This window comes from Siphateles boraxobius, unplaced genomic scaffold (genome assembly GCF_051911475.1).
Source record: "Siphateles boraxobius isolate OS27281-9 unplaced genomic scaffold, OSU_SipBor_1 12, whole genome shotgun sequence".
Taxonomy (NCBI): domain Eukaryota; kingdom Metazoa; phylum Chordata; class Actinopteri; order Cypriniformes; family Leuciscidae; genus Siphateles; species Siphateles boraxobius.
Genome location: NW_027508722.1, coordinates 15,080,001 through 15,105,967, shown reverse-complemented (window position 1 = coordinate 15,105,967; position 25,967 = coordinate 15,080,001). Strand labels below are relative to the sequence as shown.

The 25,967-nt window shown below is 38.1% G+C and overlaps 1 protein-coding gene across 5 annotated transcripts in view; it reads right to left on the bottom strand.

Annotated features, from left to right (window-relative positions):
* Positions 1 to 5,015: 5,015 nt before the first annotated feature.
* Positions 5,016 to 25,967, bottom strand: part of hdac9b (histone deacetylase 9b) — a 57,943-nt gene continuing 36,991 nt past the window's right edge. For 3 of the 5 annotated variants that reach the window (XM_077209181.1, XM_077209183.1, XM_077209185.1), the window contains 10 exons: positions 23,417 to 23,658; positions 23,141 to 23,298; positions 21,770 to 21,895; positions 21,076 to 21,197; positions 15,067 to 15,198; positions 13,682 to 13,797; positions 11,696 to 11,818; positions 10,124 to 10,319; positions 9,455 to 9,666; positions 5,016 to 7,076 (listed from right to left, as the gene is read on the bottom strand). In XM_077209181.1, the coding sequence (XP_077065296.1) occupies positions 6,750 to 7,076; positions 9,455 to 9,666; positions 10,124 to 10,319; positions 11,696 to 11,818; positions 13,682 to 13,797; positions 15,067 to 15,198; positions 21,076 to 21,197; positions 21,770 to 21,895; positions 23,141 to 23,298; positions 23,417 to 23,658 (1,754 nt within the window). In that variant the 3' untranslated portion in view covers positions 5,016 to 6,749. The remainder of the gene's footprint in view (positions 7,077 to 9,454; positions 9,667 to 10,123; positions 10,320 to 11,695; positions 11,819 to 13,681; positions 13,798 to 15,066; positions 15,199 to 21,075; positions 21,198 to 21,769; positions 21,896 to 23,140; positions 23,299 to 23,416; positions 23,659 to 25,967) is intronic. The other 2 variants (XM_077209182.1, XM_077209186.1) reach the window with 2 other exon arrangements.

Sequence of the window (25,967 nt, the reverse complement as noted above, 5' to 3'; positions counted from 1 at the left end):
AACAGGTTTGTGCTAATAGAATATGTATGTGAACAAGCTTGTTTTTTAGTCTTGTTTACATTATTTTCGGCGTAATGTTGGCCTAATATGACTGGAGACTGGCTGTGACACTCCAGTTCTCACGACTGCCAATAAATGTTCGCAAATACGATATACATTTGACGCAATGATTTTTTAAAAAAAAGCGGGAAAACTTTGCATAAACATGTAGTTTCGACAACTATTATCACGTAAGGATTTGTTATCAACTTACATCTTTACAGTGCGCGACATCCTCCACTCAGCAACTAACAGTGTTGCGTTCCAGTCCAAAATTGTCATGCCTTTTACTCGCTATCATTCACTCGGATGTAGGCTACGTCATTGCTTACGTTGCAAGTTAGCGGCGCATGGGTTCCCTCGATCGAAAAGCTATAGACTTTTGGAAAATCGCAAAAAATAAGATCTGTGTTCAACAAAGAGTTGTGACGCTTACACGTTTTGTCTATCAAGATAATCTTTACAAGTTAATCCAAAATGTATACATTTTGAAGCCTATATAAAGTTTAAAAGACCACACAATAAACCACACAAGCAGGTTATAACTGGTGTGTTTTATGTCACAGATCTAAACGTGAAAATATTTAGAGGCTTTGTTAACCACAGACCTTATTTCAGGCGATTTAGCAAAAACCCATTCAAAAAACCCATAGGCGAGGGAACCGGAGGTGCTAAAATGCTAACTCACTTCCGCATTTTGGCCTACAAAGTGACGTCATAACTTCGGCACTCTACAGGTTGGTTTCACGTGACGAGCGCGAAAATTCAGATGGAGGGCAGGAAGTGAAATAGTTGAGGATCTGCCATCATCGCCCCGCCTTCCCGCGGCATCATAATCGTCATCATAATCACGCGAATATATTATTATATAGGCTATTTATATTAAATATAAATAAAAAATAGTTAAACGTAGCCCAGTTTGCATGCTCTTTGTCGGAGTCATGAACAAATGACGAATGAGTCACTCTTTTTTTATTTAGAGCAAGACTGTGAGTGTTTAGAGGGCCATTTAGGGACAGACAACGGTGGTTACAGTTCTCTCACTGAACTGCAAATAATTTTTCGCTTTAGTCTGATTCGAAATTAACTGGAAAACGTTATGTAGCCTATTCTTTAAGTTTGTGAGACTCACATTAGTGTATGTGTAATTAAAGGTACGTTTACATGCCAACGATATGCTTAAAGCGGATACATTTTTCCTTTGAGTTTTCCGCGTACAGATGAAGATATTAATTATCTGGCTCAGTTGTGTTTGATCAGGGTTGAAGAAGCGATAGGCACCAATATGTTTCTGCAGATTGTGTCACCGCGGAGTAATGAAGGCTGTTACAATTTGAAGGCTCCTTCAAATGCGGCCTCGAAATGCGTTCTTTGTTTCTCGTGAAATTAAGGATGCATCAGATGGATCCTTCACGGCCCTGCCTACCCCAGAATTCATTGCGCGCCAGTGGCGACAGTCACTGAACGGTCCTCCGTATAGACCGTCCCATTTAAAAACGCTCAGTCTGACCTTCGTGGCCTTCTTAGGATTTAGCTGGCACTTAGGGTTGCTAACTAACTGTTGACTCCTTTCTTCAGTCTGAAGCCCTATGCCGTTTCTCTGTTAGCCTAGAGAAACTACAACACACCTGACAGGTTTGCGCATGAGTATCATATTCTATTATTACATACATGCAAAATCACCAACGAGACGGATCCCTCAAACAGAATTATGTGGAATGATTTCCATTTTTAATAGGCAGCTCTGTCTGCAGCCCCTCTGCTCCATGATCACACAGGCTGTGAATGACACTTATAGGATTGAACTGGAAGCAGGATAAAGCTCAAGTCGCCAGCAGCAAGCAGAAATCACAGTCTTAAGAGTCCTCTGGGTGCTGTTCCGCCTGGTGGTGCATTCAAGCAACACTTTCAAACATGTCCTGCCCAACTAACTCCAGAGGTCCCCAGCCAAAGGTCTGCTTTATGAGCCCTGGAGCTCACACAGTCGGACTGGGAAGGCAGGCACATAAAAAAAAACGCCTGGCCATGGATATCAAAGCCTAGTTTTTTTCCTTCTCGCCCGCTCTTTCTCATTGTCTTTCAGTTTTACTTTCTCTCTTTAACCAGGGATCGTTTCTGAAAGTTGGCAAACGTTCTGTAAAAGTGTTCTTAAAGTTAAAAACAAATTGTTCTTGTAGTAACATTAATAGAACATTCTCTCAAAGTGTACTTTAAATGTCTGAGAGTTAATAAATCAAACGTTGTTCACCTTTCATTTCACTCATATTTTAGGGGTAACTTATGCGTAGGGTTAGGTTTAGGGGTAGGGATAGGAGAACATTTTCGGCAAAATCACAGTGACCTAAATATTACAAACACAATGTTCTTGCATTAACATAAATAGAACATTCTGTAAATGTTATCAGGCTTGATAAGCCTTCTCAAAACCACAGCATGAATTTCGTACATTTTTAGTGTAACATTCTTTACATGTCCGTGAATTAATAAATCAGCTAGTTTGGTTTTATAGTCAGCAGTGTTTCATATTTATGTGCTTTATTGGGCTTTATTATTATTGGGTTTTATTGTTGTTAGATTGTATTTTTGTCCAATCTTGTTTAACATGTTGGAAGTCGTATTGAATTTTGTTTGGTCTAAACATTTCAGTTTGAAAACAACACTTTGTGGTTTAATTACATAATGACGAAATTAAACATTCTAATTACATTGGACACTTAATGGCAACATTACAAAATGTTCTTAAATACATAAAATTGTTTGTCTCTTTTCTGAAAACCTTCTTTGGCCCTAACAGCCTGGGGAGCAGTCAGCTCTTCCCATGGGAACCCATATCCCGGGCCACTGCTCTTCCTCATCCTCACCTCTATCAGCCCGACCAATCTGACTGTGATATACAGCAGGTCCCGCACGCTGCCTGCTCTTTGAACATCCCCTTCTCCATTCACTTACCTCATTAAACATGAAAAGGAAGATCAATGCTGTTGGAGTCACGATAACCGGCTGGATGACGCTGGCCAGTGAGACCAACAACAATTCTGTGGGTCAAAGTTAAGGCAACATTTCTTCCTTTTCAATCATTGAGGGTGGAGGACTGCCGTTCCCCTAACAGCAAAGGGCGAGACGAAAGCTGGCTGTCCCAATGTCTCACTCTCTCATTTTGGCTGCTTGTAATACACTGACGTCTCCTGGATGAGGTCTTGACCGTACAACGTGAAACGTTGCAAAACCACCAAATAACTTTACATAATGGGTAATGATAACCCAGCATGAGCCACAACGTCCCCATCAAGCAGTTACCACTCTTATATTTTGCTTTGCAGATATATTATATGTCTCACGATGAATCCAATGACAGAATTTCTCCATTGATGTAATGCCCATGATCTGTCAGTTAAGCAAAGCATAGTTTATTGCCAGTCAATCACAGTCGGCCAACTTGGAAGCAGCCGAACAATTGAACGGCACACCATGTTCATTTGGTTTGACAGGCAGCAAAAAATAACACCAACACCTGGCCCTAGAGAACTGGGCATGGACGTGTCTCCAAAATAAATGATTCCACACCAGAGAGGAGCCTTTACAGTTCACACTCCTTTTTTATTCGATATAAATTTGGATCCCGGGTGGGCGTTTTATAACTCTTTCTTGAAAAGAAACGCTGTTTCCTTTACTGGCTGCCAGGATAGTCTCAGCAGTCTTGTATCACACCTTGAGTTTGGTCAAGGCAAATGGAAAGGACCACAAAACACACACACACACACACACACACACACACACACACACACACACACACACACACACACACACACACACACACACACACACACTTTTCAGGATTGTGGAATTGTTAGATACTAGAAATACTAGACGTGGCATTTTCTGTCAATCGCACTGTAAAAAGTTTCAAAAAGTGGCTTTTTAACATCATATTGCAGTCAAGCATTGCTACATTCATTCAGATAGATGATACATTAATTCTTACAAGCTAAACCATGTTGACGCTTGTTGACCATGTTGATCCAGATGGTTCATTAAAATTTATAGTGACAGGAAAAAAAGTTAAATTGTTGAAGTAAATAATAAAATACTTTCACATACCCCAGATTAATATGCAGGCAATTATGATGATGAACAAAAGTCACATCATTTTTATATATAATTTTTTCTTGTCTTCAAAATATTTCTGTTTGTTTGGGGCGTCACTATCTGTTTGTCAACAAATGACGGATGAGATGAGAGGCGTAGCTTTGAAACCAGTTTGAAGACTGCTATTTTCTTTGCACATCCGATTGGTCACGCCGGTGGCTCAGAAATTACACACTTTGTTTATAATATAGTTCATATCTCAGAGAGCAAGAAATAAAGTGTTCTATAATAAATTATATTTGATAGTTTTATAGTGAATTATATTTGGTGGATGTTCTGGAACAGTCACAAAAATATAATCAAACTTTTAGAATTTCAGATGACCTACCGCACAATTTTCAAAAATGTGCAATTTGTTTTTGTTTTTTTAGATTTCAGTTCACCTCTCTATAGATTTTTGAATCAAACATTTGAGGCATAAGCTGCTCAAACTGAAATTCCCCAAAAATTGACTATTTACAGGTGGCACACTGCAGTTGGATCAGTTCAGACTGGGAATTGTCCGGGCTCCGGCTAAGCCTACCTTGCATAATTGGTTAAACTTGACCTGGTCGCTTTAACCCAGGTTATATATCATCGTCTTGAGGTTCACTTTATCTTAACATCTTTAATGCAGACTTAGGGAACCTCTCATGTTCACTTCAAAGCCTCGTTCCGAAAGCCTTCAAAGTCAGAGACTAAAACCTCTGGATTGCCCTTAGAATCAGTAGCTGGACTCTGGTTGAGTGTGGGAAAGTTTGTTAGGGAGCGACTGCATTTTACACTCCAATTCTGTTTATTTTCGGAAATTCACTTATCATCATCTTCATTGAAAAGATTGTCCAGAGAAGTACAGGATGGAAAATAACTTTATTTATAAAAGGTGATCTGTGACAGAAAGGAAACACGTACGGTTACAAACTATATGTGACATTCTATCGTTTGCAGACAGTTCTTATTAACATCCAGTGGAAAAGACAACAGGAATGAAACAGGCCAGCTCAGGTTGACTCACAGGCTATTTGTAGACATAGTGATGGCTCACATCAATTAAACATGTTTTCCTCTTTTACTTGTTTTTTGCAGATGTTTTTCATTCACAAAACATAATTTCACACCAAAAGCTTGAAATTAAAAAAAAGAGGAATACAGGAAAGATGGCTCGCTAACAAAAAAATGACAATAGTTTCTTGATCACGCAAGTTGATCTGAGCACTTCATGAAGAAAGACGGCCAATGAATGGCAACACTGCCTCAAGAAAGAACAGAACGATTATCTTTTTTTTCTACTGAAGAAACATCAAGCCTGCGTGTCGTGGTAAACACATCACGTGGGAATACAGAGGAAATGATTGGTTTTAAAAGGGGGCTCCCCCCGCCTCACTCACTTTGTAATTTGCCTCAACAGTAAATCAGAGCTCACTGCTGGGCCCTCTGACTTCAGCATGGAGTTGTCCTCTCCCAGCATTCCTGCACTCATGAATCATTCTGATTCCTGGCTTCCACCAGGCATTTCCTCTACAACTCTCTCCCTCTGAAAATCCAGCAAGGAGCAGAGTGCCTTCGGTTCGGACCACAGGAGAACAAGGAACACAGAATGTCATTCTAGAGCTTTCCAGATCGCGTTCCAACTGTTAAAGGAATATTCCAGGTTCAATGCAAGTTAAGTTCAGTTCAATACAAGTTATTGGCAAACAATTGATTACAAAAAAAAAAGAAAAAGAATGGGGCCAATCTAATTAAATGCTCACAGTTTTATTAGTATAACCACAAGATGTAAACAATATGCTTGTTAACATGGTTTTACTGTGAAAATTTGCTTTCTAACTAAAACCCCAAAATTACCATAAAAATTAACTTTACAGCTCAAATAATACACTAGTTTCAATAGAAGAATATTTACCATTTACATAAAATTATTATATTATTACTGAATCTTCAAAAAAAAATTGGCCATTAACTTTTAACCTTTTATTTATTTTTAAGAAAATGAGAGTCAAATATATTTTTTGTGGCAATCAAAATTATACCACAAGTGCTGTCAATTAATCATAATTTGTACTGAATCCAGAATATTCCTTTATTCCTTTAATTTCGTTGTTGTTGTTGTGTGCATTTTCATGTTTACCGACTTTGTCCCCACCCAGACGATCTGTAAGTCTTTCAGCAAACAATAAGCTTACTCTTACGTATTGTAACATATCTTTATAATAACATTCATATAAAGCAAAGTAAGATCTATAAGAAATCCATAGTGCCATGGGAAAATCACAGAAATATCCTTCAAGAGCTTTGAGTTGCAGTTTCTCAAAGGGTGGATAGAAAGTAGAAAGGATTTCTTAAATTATTATTTCAACAAACAATCAAGAATTGCTTCTTAGCATTTAAAAGACAAAGTGGGCTAAAATTCTCATCTTATTCAATTATATACAAAACATACAACGTACAATACACAGATCACTTCACAAGTTCACGAATGAGACAGGTTCCGAAACTCCCAAAGCAATGGCTCTGTGTCGTGTAAGCATGTCGCGTGTGTGTCAGCCTGTGCATTCGTGTGCAAATGTGAAGATGTATCAGTCGTTTCATATTATGGCCTGTATCACCATCCTCCCGTTCACCTGGTGAATGTAGGAGCTCTGCCTGTTAGCCAGGCTCTGAGTGGCCATTGTCTCATCATCGCTGGCATCGGGCTCCTCTTTGACCCGGATGACCCCAGGGTGAGTGTCCAGTGGCTCGATGGGTGATCCGGAGCTGCGGTTGCTGTCAGGACTGTGCCTCCTGATGACACCACCAGAGGGCGAGCTGTCCTCCTGCATGGGATGGTCATGAAAATCCTCTCCCTCTTCCTCCTCTGACTCCTGCAGGTGCACGTTCGGCTGACGGAGCTGCTCGATGGATTTCGATAGCATCTAAGAAAGAGAGAAACAGGGGTTTATTGCTATTGGAGGTTCTGTCGACGTACATAATCATTTCAGTCGATGAGTGATTTACACAAACAGTGTCATTTACCAGAATCCGAACTCATACACAACAACTAAATAGTAAGGAGGACTCTAAACCTCATATAAATATAACCTACGTCAAGTAAATATAGTCATTGTGTCCGGGAATTATTAACATACTTTTTATATCTCCTACTAAAGCCGGATGTAAAATTACACAGGTGCCCTATTTAGCACATGTAAAAACATTCAGTTATTAAGCCAGAGAGCTAATCCCTGATATCACAGCATTCATGACCTCATTTCCCTCAGAAATCATTTACTTCTATAGGTACATCTGTTTTAGGCTTACAGACCATCCAAAGAGAGATTGCTGACTCTTCAGTTGCTTCCAATCAGTTTTATGGTAAAATAAATAAATAAATAAATAAATAACAGTCTTTTTTCAAAGGATTTATTAATTACTTAAAAATACAATAAAGTTAAATTCATTTACTGTATGACTTATATATACCTCTTCTATGATAAGCATGTTTTTAATTTCTGAATTAATTTATTTTTATATTTTTGGGGGCATCAAGTTAAAAATGTCAAGGTGATACAACTGTCCTGATATCATAATAATAAAGACTTAATAAAAAAAATTATGTTTTGAAAATGAAAATTTATGTAGCTTGGCATAATCTTTTATTATTATACCTTTGAAAATATAAACGTAATAATATTTGAAAAAAACGTTTGCCAAATCAATAAGTCATGTGGTGCAACCAAACCACATTATATTATACATGTCTCCCACAATATGAAATTGAACTTTTTTGTGGCAAGACAAATTTAGTTTAGGCTGTAAAATATCAGGTGACCAACATTCTCAAAAAATGTTTGACATGTATGAGTTATTATTAATTCATGATATTTGTAAAATAAACAATTTACCTTGAAAAACACATTTCAAAACCCTTTTGAAAATACTTTATTCCCCCTCTAAGTCTTTTTTGTATCATATCTGTGATTTGCTCGTCTGCTATAAATTAAAAAAGCTGGGTGGACATCCTCTAAGTGTGGCGATTCCATAATTTGTGCCAGGGGTTGCAATGATTAAGATGTGTGCCCATATATTCAATGTGCAGCGAAAATATGTTTCAAGTTTTTACTTGATGGTTAAGACCTCATGGCATTTTTTAGAATCATTAAACAAAGTTTTCTTGAAAATGGTTTAAAAGTTTTTCAAATACATATGACACCAACATGATTCGAAATAGGCCTACCGTATACACATTTCTAAGAACCCGTTTTAAACTATATTTAAAAAAAACAGCTGTACTCTGCATTTAACTCATTTTCTAATTAAATATGATTTGCTAGTTTCACATCATTTAAACATGAAAAACAAATCAAACTTTTTTTTTTACATGCCCCTGGTGACTGAGGCCATAACAATAAATAGCCAAAACAAGTGCTCTCTAGGTACTTTTGATCTTCATGTCTGAAAATTGCACATGTAACCTTGAATTTCCCATAGCACTCTCAGCAATAATAAGGCAGATCAATCTGCAAGCTCCCGCTAACAATGGAGTCTTTCACAGCGCGAGCCTCCCGTGTCGCTAACCTTGCATGCGCGGCAGAATAATTGCACTTAAACGGATGGCCAGGTCACGGCTGCTGGTGCACAGAAACACAAATATTGTCACAAGGGAACAAAAGTATGTATTCTATCCACTTTGGTGCACATTTGAACTTGTCACTATGCAATTTTGTGGTGTTAGCATGCAACTGATGCCTTAAGCTATGCTAATTCAAATGCCGCTTCTGAACCCAGTACATGTTTTTCCCCTCACATAATGGAGATGGGCTGTCCAACTTTAGTTCCCATGTGAACCGAATGGGATTTCAAGGTAAATGTGTTTTATGATGACAATATAAGCATTCAGCTTCATCCTCATCTTCCCATGACAGCACTAAGAGTGTTTTTAGACATTAAGATAATTTGCTTTGTTCTAAAACAGAGACTTAAATTGTTAAAATGTTGCATTTCTTCTTGGTTCGGTTCGCTTTCGCAAGGCAACATCCCAGACAACAACATAGTGTCGGCCCAGATCCGGCCCACATCTGGTATGCGTTGAATCCACATCTACCAGATGTGGCCCGGATCTGGGCCAACACTATGTTGTTGTCTGGGATGTTTTGATGTGGATCCAAGTGCGATTGCCATGATCAAATTTGCCTAAACTAACCAAAATAAGGGAGAAACCGTGCCAGGTTTTGAAAAAAAATGCTCCAAACGAGCCAGGTGTGAAAACACCTTAAAATCATCGCTGCACCGATAGTTGGCTAAATGATTGTACCTTGTTGATGTGGATCTGTTGCTGGTACTGTTTCTGCTTCTCCAGGAAGTTCTGATGTTGCTGCTGAATCACAAGTTGAGCTAGTGTGCTCTGGGGCAGCGGAGCAGATTGGGTGCGGTTTAAGGGCCGGTGACGAGGCAGTTTTGGTCGGGTGCTGCTTGGAGAACTTTCCATCATGGCCAGCGGAGAGGGAGGATGCACAGGACTTTGACCTATGTAACAAAATGTAAGTATCTGATCAATATAAATGTATATAGACAATGTTATATTGTTTATAATGAATAGATTTAGGAATACTAAGAAGGTTGATGTATAACTTTAAAAAAATGAATGAGGGAAACTGGAAGGGTAGTGAAAGATGTCCTAGGTCGACAAATGCCTAAGGTATGAGTGTAAGACACAATCATCATTTTTGGGTGAACTATTCCTTTAAAAAAAAAACTTTAGGCCACAAGCTGAAAGTTTACAGGTTCACACCCCACAAGGGACAATCTTGAGCAACCAATGATATGCTGCTGATCAGGCACTTAACCCCATGTTGCTCCAGGAGGACTGTACATTAACTTAACATTGCCAAGTGAAAGCCGTTGAAATGAAATGTATTATATTCTATTGAACAAGAATAGAGCGTTCTGAAGTATTCTGTAAAAATCTTGTATATGTTCTCACCAGTAGAGAGGATCTTTTGGTGGCGTAGTTGTTCCTTCTGGAGGAGGTGCTGCAGGAGAGCTTGGTGGCTGCTGCTCACTTTGGTCTCCATCGCAACAGACAGGGGAACTTGACCCAGAAGGTGCGTGGGCAAACCCTGAATGACCGCTGATACACCACCAGCCTCAACATGCTTCTCCTGAAGTCCTAAAGCAGCCTGACAGGTGATAGAGAGCATATTGTCTATTTTTTCCCCTCTTGGTTCACTTGCAAAACCTTTGAATATACTGATTCAAACCTCAATGTGTGCTATGATAAACAAGAGATTATGTGGAGGGGTCTTGAATATAGCATTAGCCAAATACAGACACATTTATTCAGGTTTATTTAATTTCCTAGGTAAAGAGCAACAACATATTTAAACTGCAAATTAACTGAAGATTAAACAGTATTTTGAGCTACATTTAATTATACTGGATTGGCTGGACTTTAAACAGCAGTAATGGATGAGGTGAATGGGGAGGGCTGGAGTGCAACTGACACCAGACACTTAAGCACAATATTTATCTAAGGCCTATAAAATCCCCCAAGGTCAAAGGCCAGCACCCTGAGGCTACACACATCATCCAGTCAGCCAGTGATGGCTAGTCTTTCAACAGTCAAAGCAATATGCAGCTGAGCCAAGGCCATAAACTACATTTCCCCTCATTTATCAGCGTAAACATCCACATAAAATTAATTAGAAGTTAATCAGTTTTGGTGACAAGAGTTTAAAAGAGACATTCAAATAAAAAATTTGATTTATTAATCATTCTTTTATTTTGTATTTCATAAAATATTAGAAAAATATGTTGTTTTGCACAGTTTCATGGTTATTTTAAATAGGCTTGATACCGGAATGAATTGCTCAGCATCAAGTATATATATATATATATATATATATATATACTCAACCATACTATATATATATATATATATATATATATAAACTATCTTCACTTGATCTCATGCGTGTGTGTATGTGTGTGTGTGTGTGTGTGTGTGTGTGTGTGTGTGTGTGTGTGTGTGTGTGTGTGTGTGTGTGTGTGTGTGTGTGTGTGTGTGTGTGTGTGTGTAGTCTAATTCAGTATGTTATGTTGTTCATGCCGAAAATCTAGACTTAGTGTGAACAGGCCTTAACGGGGAAGTTTTGAAAGAATATATATATATATATATATATATATATATATATATATATATATATATATATAAACTATCTTCACTTGATCTCATGCGTGTGTGTGTGTGTGTGTGTGTGTGTGTGTGTGTGTGTAGTCTAATTCAGTATGTTATGTTGTTCATGCCGAAAATCTAGACTTAGTGTGAACAGGCCTTAACGGGGAAGTTTTGAAAGAAGATGCATGTCATTTTTTCACTTGATGAAATGAACTCATTTAATAATTGATGATCTTTACAATTGAACTGAATCAACACTGAACTGACTTCAACAGAACAATAGCCAAAATGCATAATTTTCCTGCTACCACTGTAAAGCTGCTTTGAAACAATCTGTATTGTATAAAGTGCTATATAAAAAAAGGTAACTTGACTTACACTGATGGGAGAGGAGGCAGCCGGGAGACCCAGGGAGATATTGGGCAGCGATGGAGACGTATAGAGATTTAACATAGACATTGAGCTTTCAGGCCCTAATAACCTCGACTGTGACGGCCACCGCTGTGATGGAAAAAGAGAGAGAGGGGAATGGAGAAAGGGGAGAGAGAAAAAGAGATATTTTGAAATCCCACTATGGACCATTGGAAAGAGCAACAGCAACAGAACAATAAACTTTAATGTACTAAAACGAATGACGGTTTTGTTCCTGCCACAGCGGAGCTGTATGAGCTCAACGTGGAGGACGTAAAACCAAGGCAACAGAGAACCCACAAATGCAGAATCGTATCCCAGTCGCTATCATTTCACAAACTGTATCAGAGAAAAAAACTGATCAGTTTTCGACTGTACTTCCTCCACCCAGTGGTGTGGCCCATCAGCATGTGGCAGAGAGGCTGTACTGTTTATCCTTCAATCCCTCCTGCCTATTCTCTGACCTGTATGTGGATATCCGGCCTTATTTGACCCAGGGGACCAGTTCCCTCTGAAAGAAGATACCCAATGTAACGGATCACAAACACGGCTCGCTTTCGAAACTGGCGCGCTGTCTGCGGGTAGCACCTCGACCCAGCGATCCGATCCATGAGACGTCAAGCTTATGTCAATACAATAGCGATCGGGCGTGTTTGTGTTGTTAGCGTGTCTTTGGCTACCAGCGGCTGGTGGATCAATTAAGCTCAACCACCCACCACCTCGACCCTGGATCACAGCGCAATAAGCATTCCTTCTCGGCTATTGCATTGGAGGTCCATGGGAGTGTAAACAGTGGTGTTGAAGAATAACACAGCTGCTAAGCTGAGGCTTTACAGAGACATGTCACATTTGCCCAGAATACACCTCTTTGTGAGCAAAGTCCACAGGGACCTGGAGGAACCGAGCCGTGAAGCCACCAGGAAGTGAGTCAGAGGGAGCTAATGAACATTTTGGGTTCAATACGTTACGCTCAATCGGCAGTGCCAGTAGGGATTCGCGATTTCAGAAAAAAATATATATAATTGCGATTTTTGTTTTAATAAAAATCTCTAAAAAGAGCTTGTTTGCAGGGCTGTGCAATTTTTCCCAAAATTTTGTGATTATAAATCAATATGACGGATTATTATTGTTATTATTAGCTGCTGCATCTAAAAGACACAGTGTTTTGCCATTCACTTTTAAACACGTAGCACATATTTTTATTTAATTAAATAGCAGCCAATTTAAAATCTGACATTTATAATTTTATAATTTTTTCATGTTAACCTATATTTTTTATATATATCTTGTGCTCATACTTTTGAGACAATGAGTTTTTTAACGTATACAAATTTCCCCTCTCCACTTCCAATGTAAATGCCTCAATGTAAAGCAGAATTTAGATTTTTTTAAAGAAATGGATGATCAAAATAAATGTTGTGGTGATCAAAATTATGAACAACAGTGCTGTTGATTGAGCACAACTTGTACTGAACCTGGAATATTCCTTTAATATGCAGGCAATATTGAAGGCTGAAAGTTTAAATGTCCACAACTATCCGAAACTGTCTGTTTCAAGCAGTATCTCATCTACTCTTTCTTGCCATGAGCTTTACGAGAGCCGTAGGCAAAGAAAACCACATAGCTATGCCAGTAAATGTTAGCGGTATAGAGCAGGAGTTTGTGGGAGGAAGTGAACTGACTCTTTATTGTCCGTGCTGGGAGCCGTTTTCATTGGACTGCGACAGACAAGCAGGTCACATGCTGTAGAGACAGAGTTCTGTTTTCATAGCTGTACAAGGACAGGCTGGGTTTGTGTCGAGGAAATGTAAGGGTGTGGCCTCGTGGCCATCAACTTTTCTTTAAGTCGTACAGGTTCTAATCTTTCAGGAAAGCTTTGATGAAACTGCTGGGAGAAAGCTAAACTGTTGATAGACTTTTGTACCTGTAGTAAAACATGTTTAATGTAAGTACCTCAGTGCGTGTGGTGACTGGTAGTGAGGAGGGTCCGTTTTCAGCCCCTAAGGCACTGCAGGCCCCATTGGGTGAACTGGGCCCCGAACCTGGTGCACTGCTGCTGGCTGTGGATTCTGGGGAAGATTCAAATAAACAGACATAAGTTCAAGTGTATACATCATTGACATTATCATTTATAAACTGTACAGATCTATATATCAGCAAAAGTTTTCAACTAAGTATATTTTACCAGCAATTTTCAAGGTAAAAGAATAACATATATATATATATATATATATATATATATAAACATACACACAATTATGTAATCAGATATACTTAAGTACTTGTAATTGAGATTAGTTACTTTTTATATATTACATTATTATATGCTATTCCCACAATGGCAGTAAATGACTCATGATGATTCCCCTACATCTTTTTTTCTCTCTTTTAATTTTTTTTTTACATATACATTTGGAAATGCTCAATATGTTTTTCTTTTGAAAAGAATCATCCTTTTTTCCTCCTTATTATCCCCAAAAATATATTTTAAAAAAATTATCCAGATAAAAAAATCGCATCTACCATAAAATTTTGTGTTTATATTATATGTGTGTGTTTATATATATATATATCATACATTTGTCTGTGTGTGTCCGTGTCTTTGTATATGTACATATACACATACATACAGTATATATGTGTATAAATATATGTGTGTGTGTGTGTGTGTGTGTGTGTGTGTGTGTGTGTGTGTGTGTGTGTGTGTGTGTGTGTGTGTGTGTGTGTGTGTGTGTGTGTGTGTGTGTGTGTGTGTTTATACAGTATATACACACACAGACATATATACAACATATATATATATATATATATATATATATATATATATACATTTAATAATTATACACACACATATATTATGTAAACAAACTTTTAAGTTAGATGTGATTAACCACGATTAATCGATTTGACAGCACAAAAAAAAAATGCATGTCATGTTATTGATCCATCTCTCTATGTATTTTATGAGAAATTGACAGGCATCTGGCGAACAGCAATAGAATGATATCATATTTGGTATCTTTACCTAAGATTTACTGGATGACAATCTTGCCACTGTGTTTTTCCAAACCCAACCACCAACTGCTGCCACTGATACATTATAAATATACATAAGCGACTGAAATACCATGGAAAAATCATTCAACCGGCCAAGGCTCAAAACCACATTGGATGGCACTCCGGATTACACCTGCCAGAGCGACCGTTAATAACACTGAGCTTCACAGACAGTGGATGGAGAGAAACTGCCAGTGGACTGCCAACCAGTAGGATGTCTTATTGTTTATGCCCCAGGTATATTGTCTAATGTGAGATGCATTATGGGACAGCACTCCTACCCAGAAGCTCCAGGGCTCTCTTTTTGAAGGGTGTCATGATGCTCCCCTCCTTCCTCCTGAGAAGTGGGCTGCTCCTCCTCTCTGCAACCTTCTGCTTTAACCTGGACCGCACCTTTAGATTGGGCTCTGAGACTGAAGAGAAAACAGTGGCACATTTAAATCAAATATTTCCAATCTAAAATCTACTTTAGATTCTAAGCTTTTTTCAGCCAAGTGTTGTTACTGAAATGTTTTGATGTATTTGTAGCTGTGCCTGTTAGTAAGCAGGAGAGGGGAATCCACAGTGTTGTGCAGAAACATTCCTGTGCTGTGATGTTATCGGTCTGTGATTAGATCTGTGGGCATTTGCAGGCTGTTTTCAAAGATAAGAGTTCTCTCATCACCTGGAGTAAATTAGGCTGAGTAGCACAAAGGTTTGACATACACTGACCATAAACATAATTTGTGGAAAAAATAAATAAATAAGAAAGAAAGAAATGTTGGAATGATTTAATGTTTGAACATAGTAAAATAGTAATATATAATATTAGTTTGGGCTCAGTGATATTTGTTTTATTTATTTAAAGAAAGTAATGCTTTAATTCAGCAAGGACATATTAAACTTATTAAAAGTGAAGACATTTGTAATGTTAAAAAAACATTACTATTTCAAGTAAAACAAATTATTCTTCAGAGAATCCTAAAAAAAATGTGTCATGGTTTCCACAAAAATCATTTTAACATTCAATCAATTTTTAACATTTGATAATAACAAATCAAATCAACGTTTTACTGTATTTTAGTAGAAAATGTTGCTATTATTAATGCAAATAAATGATTATATTAATATTCAGGATTTGTATGATATTAAAATTGTAAAAATACTACAATAATAGTCGCGTTAACTTCATATTTTATGAAGCCAATTTTTTTGTTTTTAGTTGAGTTTTTTATAGTCAGTCTCTGTACAGTAGTAATTAAATTAACAGACGACGTAACATAAAAAATAGACAATGACTAGAATAGAAAAAAATATATTTACATCATTATATTCAAATTACACCCTATGGAGCATTTTGCCATCATTTAAATACTGTTGAATTATGGAGAAGTGTCTGTTTTGCATGACTGTAATCTACAGGCAACTGTTTCTAAACAACTCCCTGATGGGAAGTGAGTGAGTAAGTCAGCCACACATACACATTCAGTGCCTCCCTTTGGAAAACACCCACATCACAACTAGCAGCCAGAAATACCGAAATTTGGTCTCATTATTATGAGTGCTGTTTTATTTTTTCCACCATCAGTTCCCCATTGTACAGTAGTACCACCCGGTGAGCAAGTTATTATGTTGATCAATGGTTCTCAACTGGTTTTGCGTCACATTCCCTATATATATATACACACACACACAGTCAAACCTAAATGTATTCAGACACCATCAACATTTCTCACATTATCACAGTTTATTTGCTATAGTTTAGAAAATGGTAATAAAATATGAAAAGAACTCTATTAAATCATTTTATATTTCACTGGTTTTGGCCATCCTTCTGTTAGACTGTCTGACAAATTAATTAGGTTGAATAGCTGTCAGCTGTTAAATTTAAGTACACAATTAGATAATACCAATGTATGTCAACCAATTACCAAACAATGCTTAATTGTGTCTGTCGTGTAAACAGGTCGCATTAGCAATTAAAGAAAAAACCCTTGGTCAGGTCAAAGTGTCTGAATACAATTTTTGGTCCCAAATTTTATAAATTTTACTGGTAGTCCACTGTATGAAGAATTTTTGGGTATAATATGTCACAGTTTACTTTATTTTGCTATCCTCACTTACATAAATGAACTATAGCGTCCTGCACCCACCAGTAAAAAAATATTAAAAAAGTCTGAATATTTTTTGGTTTGACTGTATGTATATATATCTCACAGTTATGCAAGATAAACAATTTTTGTATTGTTTGTTCGCCACTTTATGTCATTCGGCCCTCCAGTTAAGGTCTTATGATCTTGATTTATTTTAGAAACGTATTGTTGCCATCCTTAAAAGACAGTTGACCAAATGTAAATGAAAATACAGGATGACTTGTATGAGAATTGGGAATCATGGGAAGACCAAGCTGTAAGTACTAATCTCAAGGGAAAGAACTGGACCGCAGGCTGGGCTGCTATTTCAGGCCTCTTTAGAAGCAGAGGCAGGACTGTCTGCTCCCATCCAGCAGTGCGCTAATGGGATGTAAATCCCGCTAGCGGAGTGGGCTGAGAGCGAACTGCAGGGAGCCCTCTCCAATCCGCCTTGCACCCCACACTGTCCTGATTGCCTTCTATTTTTATTCCGGCTCTACAGCCTGTCACCACGGGAACGCTACCCTATTGCTGTGGAGGTGGAAGAGCGATTGTTGGTGGGTTTAGTTGGAGGCTGTGATCGTGATGCCATGGGAGAACTCATCACTCTACTCCACAGCTTGGCTAAAAACAGTGGTCATCACTCTGTCGGAGAGACAGGCTCGACACCTGCTTGATTTTTCCCCGCGCTGACGTATACGGCCTGGAACTAGATGCCAAGCCAAACAGGAATATGTATGAGGCAAAAGACTTAACAGGCCTATAAATCAATCATATTATTACTTTTGAAAGCAGCACTGGAGGGTGCACTCTGCTGAGTTCTATTTATTGTGTTGTCTCAACTCGAAGATTAAGTTCCCTTCAAAGTTGTGTGGCGTAGCATGTGTCGGACAAGTGTGAGGAGTGTAGCCTATAGGTTTACAAAATTGACAAAAAAAGATCATCTCTACTAAGATTTTATAACCAGGGTCAATAATTAACCCTCACAAAGTGCAAGTGTGAGTAAAAATGTGCATGAAAATCCCAGTAGATCATCAGTTTCTGAATTATCATCAACCACGCCACGTTCTCTTAAATCACCTTTCTTTCCCATTCTGATGCTCAGTTTTAACTTCAGCAGATCGTCATTTCCTTAAAGGCCCACTGAAGTGCCTTGGAACGCGCAACTTTGTATGATGCCCTTTTCAGACTCCCCCTTTTTAAATAGCCAATAGCATTCAGTTTACCTCACAGACTGCAAGTCATACTTGATAGCACCATGGAAGCGAATCCGAGTGCTGATAGTAGGTTGGATTCAATAGGTGTGAATAAGTTCTAGCCATTTCATTCTTAACCAACATACAATTGGAAAACGAAATAACACTCAAGCGTTTGAGCAACCGAACACATATCTTCAACCCATATTGCTCTGTGACGTGTCAACGGTCGCTTTGGCCAGGTGGTATATATAGCATAAGGGGCGGGACGCTTTAGATTCTAGAGAGCATTTGATTGGACAGAAGATTTGATGAGAAGCTGAAGTCCTCGGTTATGTCATAAAAATCCGTGATCCACTTTAGCAGAAGTGAGAGACTGTAAGTTTTGAATGCTTATATCTCCTAAATGTGAATTTTGTCATTGTTTTGGACACACCAGCTTATTCATAACCTTAAGGCTAACATATTCATACTATAGCTAATAAACTTAAATTTTGATTTCAGGGGGCTTTTAAAAGAAGAGCAGAGTCAGACCTTCTAAAGATAACCCATCTGTGCACCTTATCCTGTCTATGGCCTCTCTGATACTTGTTTCTCTCATTACTAAAAATACAAACACCTGTTTAGATGGAGGCTTTGTGATGCAACAACAATGCCCTTGCAAACCATATTACTTCATCATTGGATCTTGGTTCATTTTTCTTGTTTTTCCCCCTATACCATATCCCTCCATCTCCAGTGGGGAATAATGGCATGGCATAATAAAGCATGCCTGGTCTGACGGCCCAAAATATCCACATTTAAGACACACAAACTCAAATCCCTCTCATCTCAGCTGCACCTGCTCTACATGTTTGGTATGTGGGTCATAAGAAGGAGTTTTTTCCCCCCCGTCTTCAATAAGCTGGGCTGTTCCTGCCCGCAGCAGTGTCAAGTGCCCCCACACGGATCCTTTCTAGTCTAGAACTTGGCACAAAGAAGATAGGTGGCGAGTAAACAAGCTAATCACGTGATCCTTTGGAGATAAACAGCTTGTTTTTCTTTGACAAGTTCAATCAAGGGTTTTTTTCACAACAGTGAGAGTGAGATCAAACCAAAGCCACATTGAGTTATGTAGATGATAGAGCATTGAGGACCCCGGGGAAATTAAGGATTACCTCTTGAAAAAGTGTCAGTTCTTGTAGCACTCACAAAACAGCCTTGTTTTGGTTAATTCTCTCTACAGCGCTAACCTAAACCTTTGACATATGCCAGTCAAGCATCTCCCATGAAATCCAGGATGTAGAACAACCAGCATCTTTGTGTGGCTCCTGTTGTGTGCTTACATCTAATTGAGACAGACAGGAAGAGGGGGAGGGGACCTTACACGAGTGTGACCACATATAGAGTTTGGAATCCAACTAGCAGGAAATACGTTTTAAAAGGTTTAGGCAATGGATAAGATTAACACACATAAAGGATGGTTATTCCTGACACTTATTTGGCTTCCGGTAGCATATATTAATATGATTTGATAAACATTAAAAGTTAATTCTCTATGAAACGGTTTCAATTTTGTCACTTCAATAAGTTATATAATAACGAATTAAGAATTAATAATAAGCAATTATATCATTGAGTGTCTGCCATGGTCAAAAAGTAAAATATTGTTAGAGTTAGTCAAAAATATTTTTTTACATTGAAAAATATATTTTAAAATTAAGATGTGTACACAAAAATACTGTAATATTACTTGATGGTTACACCACATGACATTTTTAGAGTCATTAAATTTAAACATTTCGTAAAATGTGTAAAAAGTTTTTTCAAAACCGCACAAACCCAGTATAAGAGACATTTCAAAAAAAAAATTTTGCCATGTGTTTTGACAAGATTTTCCCACTCCTTTATCATGGTCTATCAATAATCAATCAATAATATGTTATTGATCGTAATAATATGTAATGGGGACCAAAGCAGTTCATATTTGTACGTTTTCTGAACAGCAACAGCTCAGGCCTCTTTTTTTTTCTTTTCTTTTTTCTTTGTTGGGACTGCTTTCTCAGAAGGCTGTTTGGATTCCAGAACCTTCCGCTCCTTTTATTTCTCAGGATATTGGCTGGTTTCAGTGGAGCGAAGCAGAAATTGATGCTGAAACTGGGAGGTTACTGTTGAAAAGCTAAGACAATAAACATGTCTCTTTCATGTGTCCATAAAGAGCTTATTTGAACAGAACAACCTACATAATTACCTTAGATTAGTTTACATTTGGCACACACAGTCTGCATAATTTGGGATTAAACCTCCATTGCCTGATCCCTAAATTATGTAAATATACAACATGCCAACCCATATGGTGAAGCATTTAAGCAGGTATAATTGTTTACCATCATAATTCAAAGGGACACAAAGGGGAAGGAATGTAATGTCATTTCCGTGACTTAACAGCACAGTTATGAACAGTTCGCCCTTTGCAAGAACTCATGACTGGCCGGCCAAGTGGGAGTCATAACTCACACTAATACTGACTTCCTACGAGACTCCCTCCAACACTGAGTCAACAAACCTGTGGTGTTTTCTTGTGAAAAGTCAAGGATTTTCAAAATTATTAAAGCCTCGTATATAGCTGAAAATTATATACCTTTTAGCGTTTTAGGAAATTTGTGGTTCAGTCGCATGCTATGAGGAAAAGAAATCCTACTGTGGAAATCTACTCTTCATTTACTGTACTTAAACTATCCATGAAATAATGTAAATACGGGTATTATCTCTCTCAGGGGATCCTGTAATTCTGGGAAAAACACTCTAATCAGATCCCCTCCTCAGTGCAAAAAGCAATGACTTGTGAGCAAAGCTACAAATTAAATATTGTATGTGCAACGCACATTTTGGCAATATCACAAAATGATAGCGGGAATGGATTGTGAGTGACTCCTTTTTTGAGACAGTACAGCTAAATAAAAAAAAATATTGGATTCTGAGAGTCCAACTTTTAGTAACCTACCTGTCTTCCTCAGAGGAAAGTCGTCCCGGCAGTCCTGTGGGGAGGGCAGGGAGATCTTGTAGGAGGAGGACGCGCCTCCCAAAGGGGGTGAACTTTGCTCCAGAGAGGTGTGATGGGAGGCCCTGAACAGAAAGGAGATGCAAACTGAACTCCTGAACTTACCTCACAGTCATAAATACAGCTGACAGCCCTTATGTGCTCTAGTACCATCCACCTTAGTATCACTTTACTGATTATTAGCTAAAATCAAAATTGTATTACTTTGGAATATCTGAAAAGTGCTTCCAGTCTTGCTTTATCTATTTTATAAACTATAAGTAGCCTACATTTAACTTTATTTTTATTTAATATTTTAAAACACTACCCTTTAAAGTTGGGGGTTGCGGGTTTGACCTGTTGGGGGTCCCTAAAAAATGCTTATTGTTAGTAATAAGGTAGTTGCTTATTTTTTGGTATTAGTACTAATATGTTAGTAATATGCATGCTAATAAGCAAAATTAATGGTGAATATGTGTGAATAGTGAATCTAAAGTGCTAAAAATTTTAAATATCTATTAATATATCACATGCTTAGATAGTATTTAAATGTTTGTGCCATTTCTGTGCTACATCCATTTAAAATGAAAAGTCTGAAATAACAAATTTCAGCTTATTTAAAAAAGCAAATGGTTTGAGGTTTGTGCAGGTGACTTACGTGTACCACAGTTTGGAGCTCTGTGTGATTTTCTGGGGGACCCCATTTGACATGCCATCTTTGGTGGATTTACTCAACAGAAACTCTTGTAGTTTCTGCTTGACCTCAGTGCTGGCCGCTGCACCTGTCAGATCAGGAGACACACACAGAGAAATCATAAACATCTTGGGGTTTAATCAACTTGTATGTAGACTTACAATGCATACAATAAAACTGAGACATTCCTGACAGAGCTCAGCTTGGTCTCTGGTAAGAGTCCCTGTAAACAGAAAGAATGTTTGCAGAGTTTTGGCTTCATTTTAAGGTCAGAGAAATGATTGTATTACAGCCACTCCCAGACACAGCAGGATCAGCCTCAACTCAAACAATAGCTTCTCTCCTACACATTCACCCACACGCTCTTCTCAGAAGCTACAGTTCAGATGCCTATATAGCATTATTGGCTAAATATTTTTGAGCATATTTAAACAGATGAAGGAATATCTCCCTCTTCTGGACAGCAGGAGTGAGGCACCATTCAAGGATGTTATATATCGAACTTCATGAGCAAAAATTAAGTTAGAATTGATCTGCTTATGGGTAAATCTTATGAAACCTGTCCAGAACATTCATATGTAGTCATATTTCCCATTAAAAGTGAAAAGGAAGAAATAAGAGATTATGTCATGCGTTTAGAAAAAGGGAGCCTATAGAAATGAAGTCTATTGAAATAACCTAAAATATCTAATGGTCCAATCAAATTGTATTTTTGTTTTTTTTGCATTATGAGATGACAATTAAGCACATTTCCCCAAAATTGTAATTAATCTGTAATGAAGTAATGATATATTCACTCATCCCAAATTCTATATATTATTTATGCGGGTTTACAAATATATAAATATGCAAACAATATACAGAATTTGGGAATATATGTATTTTTTTAGGGTAAATTTCATATTCACCCATATCAGTTTGTGCATTTGTTTTATAAAATCAACATATTGTTAAAATTTTAACTAATATATAAATATATATGATGTCGCATTGGTCACATTTACCCACATTTTACCCAATTACACACAGACATGAACTTACTGTAACCTGTTTTTTCTAGAACTTTTACCATCTATTATATTTACTTTTTAATTTAATTTGTTACATTTTTCACATTTTTTTTAACAAATCGAAACTGGCGTACAGTTCAGATCTAGCCGACTAGATCTAGTCGTTTTCTGTTGTTGTTTTTTTGTCAGTTTTATCCTGTGTTGTTCAACACCTTGAACATGTAAAAGACCCAGACGTCATTTGACTGATGCCATTTTGATGTCATTAGATATACAGACAGGTTGTGGAGTGTTTGAGTGTTGAGTGGGTGATCGTGATGATGAGCTCTCACTCTCTCTGCTCCGCTCTCTGTTGCGGAGGACCAGGACTTGTTGTTCACGCCGGTGCCTCTCCAGTTCTCTCTCCTGACTCTGTAGCTCTAGTTTCCTCTCTCTCTCCAGCTGCTCCTGTTGTTGCTTCATGACATGTAGTTCCTGCTGCAACTGAGAGGCAGATGTTCATTACACATTTTATTTATCTAGTTAGACTGTATGGTTGTATTGCACTTCTCGCTTTTTTGCGTTGTATCAACTCAGTATGTCAATAAGGTTGTGTTGTTACCTTCAAATGCTCCTGTATCTGGGCCTGGTGCTGGCGAACCAGATTCTCGTGCTGTTTCTGGAACTCACTGATTAGTAACTGTTTCTGAATCTGCTGCTGCTTCTGAATGTGGAGCAGCTCTTGTTGAAGTTGTCTTTCCCACACAATGGGGTCCGAAGCAGAACCCTGCATCCTAACGTCTGTACGCAAGTCCAACGGGGAGCCCGGATCAAGAGCCAGTGGAACCTCTGGCTTAATGTCCACTGAGAAAAAAAGGGGGTGAGAATGCAAGGATTTAGTACAGATGTCTTCATATGTTTTGAAGGGTTATTAGTATTAATCATTCAGAGATATTGTAACGATCAGGTATGGAATTCTTTAGACATATTACAATATTATTTTGTAACAAAATATGGTCTTGAAATTCTTTGAAAATCTTTGAAACTTTTTTTTTGACATGTGGTGCAACCAAAAAAGTCACGTGGTCCAATCAACATTCATTCAAAAAAAAAAGTTTTATGACAAGGCAAGATTGTAAAATGCCATGTGGTGTAACTTTTTTTCAAGGTTTAACCTTGAAAAATGTATTTAAAAATATATAAAATATAATAATATGAATATATATAAAATAGGAAATAAGTGATTCAAATGTGTACACTCACAAGTATTCAAGATATGAGGAAAATATGCTACTACTTTTTCACTTGATAGTTAAACCACATGACATTTTTAGAGACATTACAATGTAAAATTGAAAAAAATCTAAAATGTATGAAAACAACATGAATTCAAGGAGTACATTTCTAAACACTTGGCAGACTTGCGAGATATAAACTCACAATTGCGAGATATAAAGTCACACTTGTGTGTTATAAAATCAGAATTGCTAGATATAAACTCACATTTGCGAGAAATAAATACTTATAACACGCAATTGTGAGTTAATATCTCGCAATTCTGACATCTTTTCTCAGAATTGCTAGATAAAAAAAACTCACAATTGCGAGAAATAAACTTGCAATTCTGACTTTTTTCTAAGAATTGTGAGTTTATATCTCAATTCTGACTTTATAACACACAATTGCAACTTTTTATCATGCAATTCTGAGATAAAAAAGAATGTCGAGAAATTGCGAGAAAAAGTCGCAATTACCTTTTTTATTTTTTATCCTGCCAATATCCAGTAACTTCGCAAAGCCATTGAAGAGGAGTGGACTAGAGGGCTGCATTGGGATTGAGTCCCGCCGGGTCCCGCGGGACCCAACGCAAATCTCGCGGGAGCGGGCGGTTTGAACTTTGCTGCGGGCGGGAATGGGCGGGCAAAAAAAACCCCTGCGGGATCGGGAGGTTGCCTAACGACATGATGGAGATGTCAATGATGTGGAAAAGAACCTCAAACTGGGTATTTACAGCACAAAACCTGAGCAAGGCAAGTCTGACATTTACTATTCATCTTCCTGATCAGTGCATCAGAATACATGCAGGCCAGGGAAACGAAACCAACAAACCCATGAATCTCTTTAATAATAGCAATACAAATACGCGTTTTTTTCCTGCGGGACGGGAGAAGACACAAAGTCAGTGCATCTCTATTATTGTGCGGGAATAAATTCTCCGAGTTTTGCGGGAGCGGGCGGGAGTGGACATACATATTGCGGGAGCGGGCGGGAGTGTAACACATACGTTGCGGGAGCGGGCGGTAATGGTCAGAAATTCGGCGGGCGCGGGCAGGAGCGGGATGAAGAAAACAGTCCCGCGCAGGACTCTAGAGTGGACCAACATTCCACAGGCCACAATCAACAACCTGATCAACTCTATGCGATGGAGATGTGTTGCACTGCGTGAGGCAAACGGTGGTCACACCAGATACTGAATGGTTTTCGGACCCCCACGGCCCCCCAATACAGTAAAACTGCACATTTTAGAGTGACCCTTTTATTGTGGCCAGCCTAAGGCACACCTGTTCAGTAATCATGCTGTCTAATCAGCATCTTGATATGCCACAACTCTGAGGTGGATGGATTATCTCGGCAAAGGAGAAGGGCTCACTAACACAGATTTAGACAGATTTGTGAACAATATTTGAGAGAAATAGGCCTTTTGTGTACATAGAAAAAGTCTTAGATCTTTGAGTTCAGCTCATGAAAAATGGGGACAAAAACAAAAGTGTTGCGTTTATAATTTTGTTCAGTATATGTATATGTCGCAACATAGTTGAATTGTGTTCCTGCTTCTTATTCCCCATCGTTCTTCTCCCTTAGAGCCATCATCACACCTTCACCATTATGGAAAATTGCTGCTGTAGTCTTCAAGCTGTGCCTCATTACAAGTAATACACCGGGTCCAAAAAGCAGAGGACACCCCAAAGGGCCCAAGAACTATATATATATATATATATATCCAACAGACAGTGAAAATCAATAGCAAGCCTGAAACACAGAGGAGATGTTCATCATAAGAGAATGTGTCTCTTCTGAAAGACAAAAAGCAATTACTAAGAGATGGGTTTTGGAAAGTTTGTGTACGGACAAAATGTTCTATGGGTGTAAAGAAGAAAGACAAAGAAGTTTAC